This window comes from Mustela erminea, chromosome 6 (genome assembly GCF_009829155.1).
Source record: "Mustela erminea isolate mMusErm1 chromosome 6, mMusErm1.Pri, whole genome shotgun sequence".
Lineage (NCBI taxonomy): Eukaryota > Metazoa > Chordata > Mammalia > Carnivora > Mustelidae > Mustela > Mustela erminea.
In genome coordinates this window covers 80,812,784-80,825,152 of record NC_045619.1, presented here as the reverse complement: position 1 = coordinate 80,825,152, position 12,369 = coordinate 80,812,784, and the positions used below count along the sequence as shown (strand labels likewise).

The window sequence follows — 12,369 nt, the reverse complement described above, 5'->3', positions numbered from 1 at the left end:
AATCAAACTGACTGGCCAGCCGTCTCTTGCAAAGAGGCGACCCCTCCCAGCCTCACAGACTAATATTTATAGAGCAAAGGCCATGTGGTTGAGCCTGGCCACACACGGGTGGCCAATTGAATTATAATTCACCTTATAGTAGCTATTTGAACTAGCCTATCACTCTGGTCAGAACTGGCACCCAAAAGGCGCCCTAAAGGCAGGGCCCACATTCTTGGGTGGTTAGGGAGGTGCTTTCCTGATTGGATGTCTCCACCTGGCTTGACTCATCCTTGTATTCTGGGCTCTCTTACCTCCCCCTGACCTGACACGTCCTGGTATTTGGGCTCTGTTATCAGGGGCTGGTCAGTCATATTTTACTGGTTTCCCAGACTTGTTTCTAAGTAAGTTCCTCTGGGGGGGCAGGTTCAATCTAAGTTTACTGCATAAACAACAAAATGGCTCGCTCTGGCTAAGCAGGCCCTTACATATGGACCATTTCTTCTTTATCCATTCGTTCATTGAAGGGCATTTTGGTTCTTTCCACGGTTTGGTGACTGGCCATTGCTGCTGTGAACATTGGAATACAGATGGCCCTTCTTTTCACTACTTCTGTATCTTTGGGTTAAGTACCCAGTAGTGCAATTGCAGGGTCATAGGGAAGCTCCATTTTTAATTTCTTAAGGAATCTCCACACTGTTTTCCAAAGTGGCTGCACCAACTTGCATTCCCACCAACAGTGTAAGAGGGTTCCCCTTTCTCCACATCCTCTCCAACACATGTTGTTTACTGTCTTGTTAATTTTGGCCATTCTAACTGGTGTAAGGTGGTATCTCAATGTGGTTTTGATTTTAATCTCCCTGATGGCTAGTGACGATGAACATTTTTTCATTTGTCTGTTAGCCGTTTGTATGTCTTCATTGGAGAAGTGTCTGTTCATTTCTTCTGCCCATTTTTTGATCTTCATTTCTGAATGCTCAGCACATAGCAAGTGCTCAGTTTTAAATCTGTTGAATTAATGAAAGTGAATGGAAAGCTGAAGGCAATCCTTAGCTCTGGAATAGGCTTTAATAGGGAGAAATCCAAGCCTTGAAATAGGAGAGGTACTGGTTGTGATGGGATTAGATTTAAGGCTCCTGAGAATGGATGAATCAGCAGTGGTGATTATATAGCTTCTAGTAAGGTGAAATCCAGAAATTAATTTAGTCAGTAAGCGAATCTTCTCTACTTTATCCAGGGATAGCATCAGCATTTAAATAGTGAATTGGATTTAGAAAAACTTAAAGGGGTGGGGAAAAGTCCAACAGGGTGGTAAGATGGGATAGGGTTGGGAGTTGGGGTGGTATCCAGTCTGATAAATGAGGCAAGTCTAGTAGTCCTCACATTTCAGAGCCAGGCAGGCAGTCATCATTTGATAAATCTAGCGTTCTCACACTCTTTAGCAGATTCATCCATTCCTGAGGCACAGCATAGAGAATTGGCAAGATCCCAACAAAGCTCCAGAACATGAGATTGATGTGTAGGGCAGAGACAAGGGTTCTAGGCTAGGAAACTGAAGCAAAAGTCCAACTTTGTAGGCTGGGAAATGATTAAGTTTAGAGGCTGCCCAAATTCTCAGAGCTCTTTTTTGTTAATACTTAAGTCTGAGCCCCTTCTTTGATTTTGTGGTATCACTATAACTGGCTCAGAAACTGAGAGGAGACAGATATGGGGCCTGGGGTAACAAGGGCAGGGATCAACATATAATCCTGTCTGGACTTACCCAGAAAACTTTGCTGATCCATGTTTTAAAGAATGACATCCCATTCCAGATGAGTCATAGGAAACTTGAGGGAGATGTATTACTTAGGGAGTAGGCTAAGCTTCTGTAACAAAGAGTACCAAATGCAGTGCTCAAGAAGGATGTCTATTTCCCTCTCACATAACAGTCTCAAGGTAGGCCCATCCAGAGTTGATGAGCACTGCCACATTATTCAAGGCCCCACATTGCCCTGTCTTCATTGAAGAACTTGGCTTACTACCTCAGTATCTCTGCTCCAGACCCAGGAAAGTGAGAGTGGAGGGCAAGGAGTTTCCTTTCTAATACTAAAATCTGAATTCTAGCACATGTCACTTCTACTTGCATCCTGTTGACCAGAACTTGTCACCTGTCCACGTTAGGTACAAAGGAAACTAGGGAATGTAGTTTCTACCTGGGTAACCATGTGGATTAGAGAAACTAGATTGAGAAACTGAATATTCTGTGCTGTGTGTCCTTTGGTACCTTATAATGAATGTTGTTTTCTTTGTTGCAGTGAAAATAATAATCATAAAAAAAGAAATGTAGCATGATTTTGATAGGGTGATTAATCATGATAACTGATATTTTGGTGTCTTGTTATTCCAGAATAATTTGATTATTCTAATTAAAGAAGGATAAAAGCAGAATAAACTCCCAAAATTGATGTCTCAGGTCAAATTGGCCTATTAGGTGGAAGATGAGATTGTGCATTTCAGCACTTCAGCCCTGCGTAATTGATGGAGCCCTGCATGCTAGCTCTTTGGCTATTCAGCAAAGATTCTGTTAGAACCTGCTTGTGCAGTCTGAGGTTGCACAATATATAACCTTCACATTTTTTATAAATGTGTAAACCTATATATTATGGATCCCTATTCCTTACTCTTGCTAATTAATGGGTACCAACCAAATGTTCGAGATACATAGGAGAGATCTCACCCTGATCCTGTTAGTTTTCTTTTTCTTTTTACACTCATAATTTGACTAAAGCTGAGCCAAGCCAAGCACACATATGGGTAAAAAGATAGCCAGATTTTTCATTATATGTGTGTGTATAAATATATATATGAATATATATAAATAAATAATATATAAATATATATATATGATATTTCTTTTTCTCTCTCTTATCCTTCTCAGGGACTGAATGAATATTTGATCAGACCTCAATAACAATAAAGGAATAACTTGTGATTCAGTTTTCACTTAAAAAGTTAGCTTCTGTGCATTTCTCTTTTGCACTTAGAATCACTCTTTTAATTGATATGAAAACCTTACAAAGAGAAATTATGTGTGCATTTAAGATATAACATATATACTATATAGAGGATGATTTACAAGAGGGGAAAATGACCTAATTCATGAATTTATACAGTTTAATGTTAAGATGAGTACATTGTTAATTTAAGCAATACCTCATACAGCAGTAACTGGAGTCAGTATATGAAGGTGCATTTGAACCTTCTGGTGTATGGCTAAGGGTAAGACCAGTGAAAAAAGACCAGTGAAAAATTGACTTTTCTTCCTTTTTTGAAAAGACATTCATGCGTTTCATTTATTGAAGGTTTCAATGCAAGGCCAAAGCATGTTTCATGAAGTATGATAGTCCATGAATTTAATTTTACTTATGCATTTAAGGAATTGGCTTCGATATTAGCTCACAGATTGTATGCATTCAGTTTGGGTTCAATTTGATAATACATTTTGGATTGGTTTAAATAAAGATCTAGTAAATTACCAATTCTTAATTCTGCTACATATATTCAAATGATATTGTTGAAACTGCTGTCTATAGGTAATGAGGCAGTATCAGGAACACAACCAGGAATACAATGTATATTGAAGTTGTGGTTAATATCATTGCCATTGTCATTGTCCTGGTCATCATCCCTTTCATTTACTTAGCGTCTCTGTCTATTTAGTCGTAGTCTTGAGCAGTATTCCAGTTAGGAGAAGAGATGATGAAAAGAGATCTCTGTTAGCTCATTTAGCCTCTTAATTTTGCTGGTAACAAAACAGCTGGTAACTTCCCTGGTGAGTTTCTGAGGGAAGCTTCACACTAGCCAAAAGCATTAATCTGATTATAAACTCAAGTGCCAATTTTAATTTTAATCTACATTGAGGATTATAACAGTGAACTAAACGAGAATACTCATTGTGGTTAATTACTACTGCTGTCTCTGAAGAACAATGTACCTGGGAAGCCAAATTACTATCAGAAGTTTACTGGTTAGCCTGGACTTGAAACAAACAAAATGGAGTGATCTACATAACTCATATCTGTTATGTATAAAATTTTAATACTGTAATTTTAAACTCAAAATTATAGACATTTTATTGTTTGTAGCCTTCCTACATTCTTACCAAATTTTGTGCTATTTCGTTCATGAATATTCCAACATATGAGTCATAAATGATTTGCTTAATGTCAACTATTTAGTCACTAAATCCAGGAGTAGAACCTGTTATTTGTTTTTGTTTCTTGGAATGGTGTGGGTGCTTATGTTTTAATTTCTGATATATTCATGTGTGTATGTTTTTATGTGGTTGGATATTCACAAAATTAAGCCAACGATTTTGTATATAATACACGAAGATACATATGCTTATTATGCATTGAATCAAATTATAATTAGCTGTTGATTAGAAAGAAACTTTTGAGGTTGTTTTGGTGTTTCATGGGAATAAAATATAGCAGGAGAAGTTGACTTTCCAAGAGTATGTACTGGGGTCAGTTGGTAATATGAGGGAAGAATAGACAGCTAAAGGGTGAAGATGTGGTGTCATCAGATATGGGGTTGCCCCCTTAGAAAGTTGTGGGTTACTCATATGTTTTGCCCAATAATTTTTTAAGGAGAATTACTTGAAAATTGTCTTTTAAAAAAGCCTTTGGTTTTATAGTTTATATCTCAATAGTTTAGAATATCTAGCTGAGAAGATTATGTAATTGAACTGTTTTGTAGATTTGTAAAGCTTAAATTGATCTGAAAATCAAGAAAAGTGTATTTTTCTTCAGAATTTATTTTTATAAAAGTTAAGTTAAAATCAGGGTTTATTTACTTTCCAGAACACTCTGGAAATCATCATCACCATCGCTTTGGTAGGGTACTACCATGTAATAATAGGAAACACGTTGGCTTGGGTGGGGATTCTGGCTCCGCCATTGAATTTGGTGGGTTCATTTGTTTATATCCTAATTGTTTCTGATAGCTCTGTTGGAGAAGGTCACAGAGAGGACATGACCTCGGATTGACCTCAGCAATCAGAGGCTTCTCCCCTCCTCCCAGTCCTTGAAATGCTCACTCTGCCCACCATTCCCACAGTGGGAGTCATTTTCTGGGAAGCATTGGTGAGAGCAATGTATTGTGGCGACCATGTCGATTGGTATAACTTGAGTGAATCCAGTTAAGGCTTCTGTATAAATTTGAGATTTTTGCCAGCAGATGGAGAGATCTGTGTCCTGCGCCTGCCCAAGGCAAGCCTTGTAAGTAAGTTCCCTTGCTTATTAAACCTGCCCCTTCCCAATCTGGAGTGGCCTGCCTCTTTTGTCTCTCCTTGCCCTCTGGGTCTGAGGCCTGTTTCAGATATCACTGGGGAAGCTCCTGAGGTTTCAAACCAGCAAGTTTCTAATAGAGTAAATTCATAGAAATGAGCTCTGATTTTGAGCCACGTGTGGCGAAGATTGCAAGGGTCTGGGCTTCTCTGTGCCTCTCTTTCCTCATCTGTAATTTCTGTTACTGCAGAGCAATAATCCCATTTATTCAGAGTTGCTCTGAGGCTTAAATGAGATTGTTCATATTTAAGGACTTTGCAAACTACATATATAGTGTTAATCAAATTTTAGTGGCTTTGAAAATCGTAACTCTTACTTTGCCTTGAAAGTTTGCACTGTAAAGGCATGGATATTTTGAAGGGAGAGTAAGAGCAATGGACAGGAACTAGTTCTGACTTCATATATTTCTACCTGAATTTAGAAGATAACAGCCTTTCATAGTTAGAGACTGAAAAAAAAAAAGTCATTTGGTGAGTTTTGGCACGTTCTAAGTCAACCTTCTTAGGCTTGAGATTAGACTGTTTTTATAATTCAATTTGCACATGGTATTTGTATTCATCTGGTTGTGTGGGGGAAAATCAATTTAGGTTTTAATATAGTGCAGATGGGGTAGAGACCTGTCGGTGGCAGAGACTCATTTGGTTCATGATGACTGTTGTAGTCATGTGGTTTAAGTGTGAAAGAAGAAAATAATTCTTCCCAATTTCTTAGTTATTGGTTGGTGGACAAATCCCTTCTCCTTTACTAACACACCAAAAATACTTAAAGAAGCACCAGCCCAACTCTCCTTTTCAGTGAGCACTCGTGTTTGCTACCACATACATGCTTCCATTAATTTCCAGTCTATTTTTGAAATAAACCAGTCTCTCTCTCCCTCTTTCTTCCCTTCACTACAGTGTATATGGGGCTACATAATATAATGCTTAAATTCCTAAAAATTGTGACTACGTTCATTTGGGAACGCATCACTCCATCCTGGTAGCCTCCTGACTAAAAATGAATATTTTGATGGGATCGCTTCAGAACCTCTTCATTACTTATCGATAACTTCTTGAAAAAGCCAGGAGTTTTTGGTTGTTTTTTTTTTTTTTTTAAGAGTTTTTTTAGGCTCTGCACATAATAAAATTGGAAAATGATGAAACAAAGTTTTGTTTTAAACACAAGTGATTCTGCAATTAAGAAGCCCTGCTCCAGCATGGGTGTGTTGATTAGTTTTTTCCTTTCCTTTTTTTGAAGATTGTATTTATTTATTTGTCAGAGTGAGAGAGAGAGAGCATGAGCAGGGAGAGGGGCCGAAGGAGAAGCAGACACCCTGCTGAGCAAGGAGCCCCACGTGGGACTGGATCCTAGAACCCTGAGATCATGTCCTGAGCTGAAGGCAGATGCTTAACTCCCTGAACCATCCAGGCATCCTGTTGCTCAGTTTTTCTATGGGGTTTTATAGCAGTGTTTAAAGGCCACTCTTATCAGCTTGTTTTTCTCTGAAGAGGCAATTTGAAATGATCTCTGTCAGACTTTCATTGAAAAGAAATTCTGTTTACATTGATTTTTGTCAATAAATGAATGATCATTCATAGTTCTGTAGAAATAGAGAGTGGTAGACAGGATTTTATCTTAAGAATAATTTGATTGCCAAAAACTTTTATGCCTGTTTCCAAATGCGGAAACTGATATTTTATGGCTGAGTTTGGGATACTTAGAATGAAAGAAAGCTTTCTTTTGTCGCCACAACGGTATCATGGCTGTGGGTAGTTTTAGCGAATTCCACAGTCTCACTGCTTGAAAGAGTAATAATGGTTAAGTATCCTAATGCTAATAGCCAACACATGGTGTTTACTACATGCCAAGCATAGCTAATAATCTGCATAGCTGGCATTGAAACCTCATTCTTCTGGGTTCAGAGTGTGTTCTGCCAGCCACCACTCTTTATTTCTCTATGTTTGGTTCCTAACAGGAGGCCTTGTTGAGAAATTGCTTCATATATATCTGTATTAAATTATTAATTCTGAAAGCTGAAATGATAAAAATGAAGTAAAATTAATTATCACATGATGGGTTTCTTTGACTTGATTTTCTGGTGGAGACTAAAATTGGGTCTATAGTAATAATTGTGGGAACTCAGAAGTCTCTCTGAACACTGTATAATCCTTGAGATGAAAATAGAAGACAGGAATGTTAATTTTACAAATTGAGAAACAAAAATGCAAATGAGGAAAGTGACCTTTCTTAAAATCACTACTAAGTTAGTCGCTTACGGAACTAAAAATGTTGTCTTATGTAATTACTTTTTTCTGGATTATTTTCTATGTTGGAGCTCTCTTATTTGCATTTCTGTTTGTGAGTGGCAGTTGAGCTTGGATAAAGGATGCCACGTTCAGGAGGCAGTGAGATTTAGTGGAGAGAATACTGGACCAGAAATTATCATCCTCATCAAACTTCTGGCATGCCAGGTGCCTTTGGGTGAATCACAGGATTATTCCTTGGTTAGTTTCATGCATTGAAAAAGGAAGTAGTAATGGTTGTCCCTTGTTAAGTTTCCAAGGCTTTATGACAACCAAAATGAAATGTGGGTTCAAAGGGAAAAATAGATCATTATACATTTTTGAAGGCTAGATGTTGTAAAGTAGCAGATGTGCAGCATTATATATGTGTATATATTAGGTTATATATATTGTTGCTACTCTGTGTTAGATTTAGTTTTTTCGTGGTTCATCCTTTCGTCCTCTCATTCTTGTGATTTCTATGATTTTAGATACTATATTCTGATGACTTCTAAATCTATATTGCCAACCTTGATCTCTCTCATGAGGTCAAGTTCTGTGGTGCCGCCTTCACAGAGAACACTCCTACCTGTGTGTCCCATCGCACATCAGAATGACCATTGCTAAAACTGATAGCCCATCTGGGTACCATCACGCTCCCACTGCATTTCCTTTCATCTGGTCTCTCAAGCTAGAAACGTTAGATTTGATTAGCTTCAGTTTTCTCTTTCTTTTGCCTTTGCATGTGTTTTTATTAGTGACCAAATTCTTTAGATTCTGTTTTCTAAAAATCTCTGGAATTCTACCACTCCTGTTTATTCCGATGCTCCTCATAGAATTCAGGCCCCCATCAAGTCCTTCCTGGACTCAGGCATAATGAATTTATGAAAAGCATGTTTTTAAGAGCAACAATAGATTTAAATAATATTAAGGTGAGGTGAGGGTGGGTAAGAGATGGTGTTCTGTTGACAGCTAAAAGTATGATGCAGTCATGATTTATACTTCCTAGAAGTGCTCTCTCTGTCACAATCAAGTAATCTTCAGCTGTGTCCTGGGCCCCTGGGCTGGAGGTGAGGAGACCATCTTGAGGTCACAGTAAGTCAGGTGAGGTTTTCTCCCTTCCATTGCCTTCCATTTTGTCCCGCCCCATAACACGGTGGGAAGTTCATGCAAGTCTGTTTGTAAATCTCTGTGTAAAGAATTTGGTTAATCAAGATAGAGGGGGAAAAAAAAACCCAAAAAACCAACGACAGTCCAATATTATTTATTCTATCACTATAGTATGAACTGAATGGGATTTCTGCTGGCATGTTTGTGTTGGAGGGTTCCCTCCTTCTTACAAGTCACCTACCCTCATTGAGGGGGCAAAATAGGGAGGATAATGGCTGGGAGTAGAGCTTGGAGAGATGATTTGGTTTGGGAAAGGTAGTTTAGGGATGTCAAAATGTGATGTTTAAAATTTGTGAAATCTAACAGAAGAGTCTATGATCATCCGAGTTGAGAGTTTCTCAAGAGTTTTCCCTATGTTCAGCTTTTTACTTTCTTCAAATAACTTTTTATATGGCCATCAGAGAAATTTTTCCAAAATTGAGATTGATCAATTTTTTAAAAAATGTTTCTTCACCTATCAAGTTTCCTTCACTGTGTTTTCAACCATGGTGCCTTACATTTTTATTAATGATACTCAAATGTAATCTACTCTTTTAGATCCTTCTTCCTTTCATCTTAAGTTCAGTCTTTTTATATATCATTTCATCTAAAACAAAACAGAGAAAGCTTGCAAAAATAATGCAATCTCTCAACTCTCCCCAAAAATCTGACTCCAAAAACAGTGGAAAATAATATAGAGATTAGTGGTGGTTTTCTGTGCATACCAAATGACAAAACTGCTATAAACCCTCCGTAAACATCTCTTTTCTAAAAGTTCACTTGTAAGGCAGTTGTGGCCCAGTTCTAAACTCTTTTTCTCCCCATGGATGAGCTCAAGCTCTCCAGGCCACATCTTTGGATCTCTCTGTGGGTCTGATCTTCATTTCTCTATTCAGTGTAGTCCTTTCTCTGCTTCTCTCATTTGCATCCCCATCTATTATCCTGTTCAGCAAGACAAAGGATGCCGCTCAAACTCTACCTGCCTGAAAAGGGGGGGGAAGCACAATAAATATTTATAATTTAATTTTAATTCGCTTTTATCTATCAAATTAAGATGAAGTGATGAAGTTTGTGAACGATTTACTTGTGTATAAATTGGAGTGGATTAAAAGTTGACACTAGATGAATTATTCTCACAGAATTACATTTTGTATGTGTCCTTGAGGAAGTGGAACATTTTGGAGCTAGGAAGAATTGTATGGAATCCCCTCCATAGCCAGTCTTATCCCTGATGGAACTTGGGGAGAAACTATTGTGTTGACTATGGCAGAAATTGTAGATTACTGTTATGCTTTTGAGCTGTGTATATTGATTGGAGCAGAGGAAGTTTCTTTTTTGAAACAAGAAATGTCTTTTTCCCAAAACTTTGAAAAGATATCCTGGGTTTGACTTCAGTGCCCTGGATTAGGCTCATTCCTGAATCAGTGGCTGTGGATGGGGTTTGGTGTTGCTCTGACTGGTGTAGAGGGAAGTCTTGTGTTGAGAGTGGGGTAGGACCATTTTTCAGTGGTAAATATCATTTCTCAGTGGTAAATAAGAGGGTTTCTTTTGTTTTGTACTATTTGGGGTTTTTTGTTTGTTTGTTTGTGTTTTGTCTGTTTTTTTTTTAGCAAGGGTGTAAATTAATGATGGTGACAGAAATCACAGGTACATTGGCACGGAAGGTCCTGCCTATCCAGCTTTACTATTCAGGCCCATCCCGCAATGGCTGCTAGTCACTGTTTCAGCCTCATCATGCCCTTTTACACCTTTCTGCTTTTTCACACGCTATTCCTGTGACTGGAATGCTTTTCTCTCTCTTTTCTACTGGTCGACTCCTGATCAAATGCCATCTGTCTTCTGAGATCCTTCCCTCCACATGATGTTGAATATTTTTCCCCTCTGTGATCTGTCCACACTTTGTTCCTACCTGTATGACAGCACTTCTTTCACGGTACTGGGATTATGCAACCCTTCCTCTATTTTATGGGTATTTTGAGGACTTTTCCATGTCTGTTCACTCTTGGTGATGGACACAGATCACAGATGGATACATCTTTATTCCATAAATTTGTGGGGCTAGAAAGGTATGAAACTTTGGACTAATCCTATAATCTGTTTCATTGAGGTTGTGGTTTTCAGTAAGATTTCTGCTCTACTGCTGCTGAGGGAATGCTTGGAAATGTGTGGGAGAACTTTGGGTTGTCATAATGACTGGAGTCAGGTGTCACTGGCATTTACTGGACCCGGACCAAGGGGGTTAAATGTTCTGCAACATATGGGACAGTTTTGCATAAAGAGGGATTGTTCTTTCTAAATGCTGGTAGTTTTTCCATTGAGAACTACTTAACCTAGTAGTTACCTAGACTACCTAGTCTAAAGTGAGTATAGTTACTTAGTCTACCTAGTCTAAAGCATAGAAACGAGGAGAATGGTTTGATAACAACGGAAACTTTTTCTGGCTCCCAGCAACTCTTTGCATATACTATGAATAGGAGAGCCTTCTGCTCAGTTAGCAGATGGCTTGAATGATAGGTTTTTTTCTACCCACTAAATCCATTTCTATCTGTATTGCCCCCATACCCTCTGGGTCCTGAGGTGGAGTGCAAGACTAAATGAGGTAGAAGTGTAGGGTCCAAGTTTCTGCTCTTCCAGGGCTTACCTTCCTTGGTTAGGCTTTCTGGGAGTCTGGAGAGAGGGACATTGGAATGAAGTTCTATGTATTTCTTTGAACAATATGGTAAGACAATTTGATCTTAATGTTTCATCCACTGCACAGAAGGCTGAGAGTGACTAATTTCAATGATCTTTTAAAAAATCTATTTATAGCATGCCTTCTGGCTAAAGACATCAATGTGGAAGGTGACACATAGATTTAAATCCCGTTTTCCGTCATGAGGTGTCAGAAAAGCTAAATGGCTCTATCATGGTCTTTTAGGTCCTATTCTAGGAAGTACATCTTTTTGCTCATGGTTGACACTGACGTGGTTGTGGTATCCAGGATAAAATATGTCAGGAGAAAACTTGGGAGCACACTTCTTCAAACAGACTTCTTTGATTCTTTGCCTCAAAGGGGACATTTTTGAAAAAAAGATTCCTGGAACAAAAGTTTAGTAATTGGTTGACTATCTGGTGTTCTATTAACTATGTAGCATTTAAGTCTTGTTTAAAGAGTCTGAAACTTAGTGTATCAGTTGTTACTTGATAATGTTTTTTTGAAAGATGCTGCATGGAAAAGATACTTTGTAAAATCAAATTTTAGTCTATTTAGTGTATCTTTCCTTTTTTTAGATACTCCCAGAAGTATAAAGGCTTCCACCGCCACAGCTGAGCAGTTTTTTCAGAAGCTGAGAAATAAACATGAGTTTACTGTTTTGGTGACTCTAAAACAGACCCACTTAAATTCTGGAGTTATTCTCTCCATTCACCACTTGGATCACAGGTGAGTGTGGCTGCTGGGGTTTTCGTGTTTTCGTTATACATAGTTAAATGAACATATTCAGAAGAAGTAAACAAAAGCAAGATATACTCTACACAAGATTGGTAGGCAACAGCTCGAATAATTTTGCTACATTATGCAAAATCACCAACACCAGTAATTGAGATCAGCTAAGATGCAGACGGAGATGGATGTTGCTAAAAGCACACAAAAATCACCATTCCTAAGACAC

The 12,369-nt window shown here is 38.2% G+C and overlaps 1 protein-coding gene across 6 annotated transcripts in view; it reads left to right on the top strand.

The window, feature by feature from the left end:
• Nucleotides 1-12,369, top strand: part of NELL2 (neural EGFL like 2) — a 399,311-nt gene that overhangs the window by 106,120 nt on the left and 280,822 nt on the right. For all 6 annotated transcript variants that reach the window (XM_032347951.1, XM_032347957.1, XM_032347956.1 and 3 more), the window contains one exon: nt 11,990-12,140. In XM_032347951.1, coding sequence (XP_032203842.1) covers nt 11,990-12,140 — 151 coding nt within the window. The remainder of the gene's footprint in view (nt 1-11,989; nt 12,141-12,369) is intronic.